At 38.4% G+C, this 3,452-nt stretch overlaps 1 protein-coding gene across 8 annotated transcripts in view; it reads right to left on the bottom strand.

Annotated features, from left to right (window-relative positions):
- The window catches only part of LOC126390983 (complement C3-like), a 94,705-nt gene that overhangs the window by 29,126 nt on the left and 62,127 nt on the right, over nt 1–3,452 (bottom strand). The window contains exons 31-35 of one of the 8 annotated variants that reach the window (XM_050045533.1): nt 2,099–2,176; nt 1,840–1,995; nt 1,667–1,729; nt 1,428–1,509; nt 758–1,294 (exon numbers count right to left, since the gene is read on the bottom strand). The exons of 4 other annotated variants lie outside the window; for them this stretch is intronic. In XM_050045533.1, the coding sequence (XP_049901490.1) occupies nt 1,242–1,294; nt 1,428–1,509; nt 1,667–1,729; nt 1,840–1,995; nt 2,099–2,176 (432 nt within the window). In that variant the 3' untranslated portion in view covers nt 758–1,241. Of the gene's footprint in view, nt 1–757; nt 1,295–1,427; nt 1,510–1,666; nt 1,730–1,839; nt 1,996–2,098; nt 2,177–3,452 lie in introns of those variants that run through there. 3 more of the 8 variants (XM_050045534.1, XM_050045535.1, XM_050045536.1) reach the window with 3 other exon arrangements.

Below are 3,452 nucleotides of genomic sequence, written 5' to 3'. Positions count from 1 at the left end.
GTTTTGAAATTTAGAGGCTTGCTGTAGCGCCACTACCAGGACTACTGTCTTGTGTTTCCAGTTGAGGACATCTGGCATGAGACTGGACCTTTATGAAAAGCTTAGGTAGATTTCTCATATGGAAATGTTGCACAAGTTGAGGCTTGAACTCACAATCTCCAACACCAAGAACCATCCTCTATCTCACTGAGCTAATTGGCAAACAAAAATGTTACATGTAGCTTCACAAATTGACTAAGCCAGTCACCTGTGTGCAAGACAGATTTCAAACGGCTGTCAAAAATTCAGTTATTAAGACAAAATCGAAAAATACACAAATTGCATCTAGACAGCATGGAGATGTTGGTAATTTGTTTTTAACAATGATTTACTGGCTCCATAATTGATAAAGTGATGCTTAAAAATGCCATTTTTGCATTGACTCCAATTGTTCATGAGAGCGAAATTCAAAATGCTGTAAAAAAAAAAGTCAGTTTTTGAGATAAAATTCTGATATTTTCCAAACATCATCTACCATAACTCCAAAATTTTGTCATTTTTTTAATGAACATTGAAAATGTATTTAGCAAGAATTTGCAAGTATATGTTTACAGTACTGTTTACAGTCAAACATTTTGATGCACTGTAGGCTCAATTTTCGATAAATCAAAACTCCGTGTGGATCGTTTGTGTAGGACAGTCTGAAGATGCTCTGTAGCAAGTTTGGTGTCAATTGAGCAAAAATTGTGGGAGGAGATAGGTTTAAGAAGTTTTACAGTTTTTAAAAAAAATAGAGTGATGGACTTCATAATTTGCAATAGGTTTAAATGTACAAAAGTTTCTTCAGTATTGGGGCTACATTTTGGTGAAAGTTGCAAATCTGTAGCACGTATGGTTGATTTGCTGTGAATTTTCAAAATTTTGAATTTTAGAGGTTTGCTGTAGCGCCACCATCAGGACTATTGGCCTGTTTTTGCAGCTGAGGCAATCTGGCATGAGACTGGACCTTTGTGCAAGGTTTGGTGATTTTTCGCGCATGAGAAGTAGGATTTCCTCGGAAGAAGAAGAAGAAAAGAAAGAAGAAGAAGAAGATGCAGGATAACAATAGGGTCCTGGCAGCTTAGGCTGCCCGGCCCCTAAAAATCACAGACATCTATTGGCAGCAAAGCACATGGAGGCATCATGAGGGCAGAACAATTGAAAATGAGCAGAATAACACTTGTAACACTGTAACGCTTGTCAGTATGACGACTTGATTGTACTTACAAAACCTCTATTCTCAGCTTGTATACCTTCTCCTCCTCTTCAATTTTCTCTGTAGGAGCAAAACATTGTATTGAGTATCAGATTTATTGGTTTGTCATAATCTAAGGTAAACTGATAAAATTACAACAATTAGAGGCAAATGAGGACAAATAAACAGAAAGAGACAGAAGGCACCAAATTACCTGGGATAAGCTGCACTGACACGTTAAACTTCTCACAGTCACTCTCCTTTTCTTTAGGCAGAGCATAATACAGCGACACCATCTGTCACACGGACAAAAGTGCATCTTAATATGTGATAAATTAATAGATATCTGTCTTAGGAAAATATAGCACAAATCTTTGCTCTCATCTTGGACACACCAATAATCAACAGATAATAAAACTCAAGAGTATAAAATGTAAAAATGTCTGTATTTACTTTCACCGTTGCTTCTCCTGAACCCGTGGCAGTCACTTTCACATCCTGGTTTATATCATTGAGCTGTGGGCAATTAGATATGTACACAGGGATCAGCAGAAGAGACACACAAAAAAACTTCATGATTGATGATATTAATGAGCCACCGTGTTTTTATTTTTGTGGCTTCTCACTTTAGATGTTCTTGTGGCGTATTGGTTGAGCCTGTTGAAGTTGAACTTGTCCGGCTTTGACCTGCCCGGCAACAAGATGTCCACATTCAGGTCATACTCTGGTTCTTTAGCACTGGCCCAGTACTCTGCTACAGCCTGGTACACCATTATAGTAGCCTAGAGAGAGAAAAAGAGTGAGGAAGAGAAAACACAACTTAATAAAGTTATAAGCTAACATAAGATGTGGAGGTATCAAGATGGAGAGAAGGGTCTGTGTTACCTGAGTTGATCCGTAGCCTCCGCCCACCTTCTGCTGTTTGTTGAACCATCTCACAATAGGTCTGGCGTCTTCAAATGCCTTTATCAAGAGAAGGCAGGTCAGTGGTTAAAATTTTAGGTGGTTGACGATGCATTGGATTTATAACACAACTAAGGTAAAAATAGTGAGAAGTCCTGATTCTGGCACAGTTGTTTTAGATTGTAACCTCACAGTTTCCAAAGCCGACCATAGAGCTTCTACATCAGTTTTTGTCTATAATGGCCAGTGTTGTGCTAGTTACTGAAAAATAGTAACTAGTTACCGTTACTAGTTACTTCATTAAAAAGTAACTCAGTTACTTAAACCAAAAAGTAATGTGTTACTGAGAAAAGTCACTTTGTAGTTCACAACAATTCACAGAACGCATCTCGCATTAGTGTCACACAGATCAGAATAGGGGAACCAACAACGCTGATAATTTGTTTCCAGGATGACGAGAGTGGAGGATCCACTGTCTGCCAGCTAGCTGTCACCGTACCCCGAATAACATGAGAGTGGCTTTTGTGTATTTTACACGAGAAGTTTTTCAGACTCTGTCAAGGCAGTTGATGTTCACATGCAGAATGAGGAACAAAAATCGGCAAGAAAACCTGACTGCAAACGTCACATCCCAATTCTGTTGAGGTCTTCAATTTAATTCAGAATGGCATTAAAAAGTCTTTAAAAGTCTTAAATCTAACTTGACTTAACCTGTAGGGATCCTGATATAACTGGGTTACAAGTAACGTAATAATCAAGTCATAGCAATAGGTACAGAAAAATGCCTTTGAAAATCTATACATAATCAAAGAGAGCTCTGTAAAGTGGAAAGCAGTTGTTTCAAAGGTCAGTTATGTTAAAAAGAGCCAAACAAACAACTGAAAAAATATATGTGTTTATACATAAACACATTTTGAGGTAGTAAAGTCACCGTCAGACACGTTGCACTGACTTTTGTTTCTGAACCCTCTACCCTTTTAGTGAGGCAGTGTGGATAAGGACTCTGCTGTATGTCTTCTGTAACATCACATGCTGGTCAAACACACACCAGTGGGACATGCTCACCTTGGCCTTGGCGAGAGCGAGAAGAGTGTAAGCTGTGGCCTCCAGTGTGTAAATGCGTCCCTTAGGTGTCGGCCAGTGGGATAATTCTGGGGAAGACACACACAAATTTGTTTTTGTTCCTCTGCTCTACCTGGAAAAATGTTATTTCACAAATAATTACCCATTCCCTAATCTTAAAAGAAAAATAACGTCATAGAAATTTAGAAAAAGAAGAACGGAAAATTTGCTCACTTTTAAGAATTTCTGTCCTTTCAAGGTCATTTGGTCCTTT

The sequence above is a fragment of the Epinephelus moara genome, chromosome 5 (genome assembly GCF_006386435.1).
Source record: "Epinephelus moara isolate mb chromosome 5, YSFRI_EMoa_1.0, whole genome shotgun sequence".
Lineage (NCBI taxonomy): Eukaryota > Metazoa > Chordata > Actinopteri > Perciformes > Serranidae > Epinephelus > Epinephelus moara.
The sequence above is the reverse complement of the archived record's forward strand: the minus strand, read 5'-3'. Positions and strand labels throughout refer to the sequence as shown.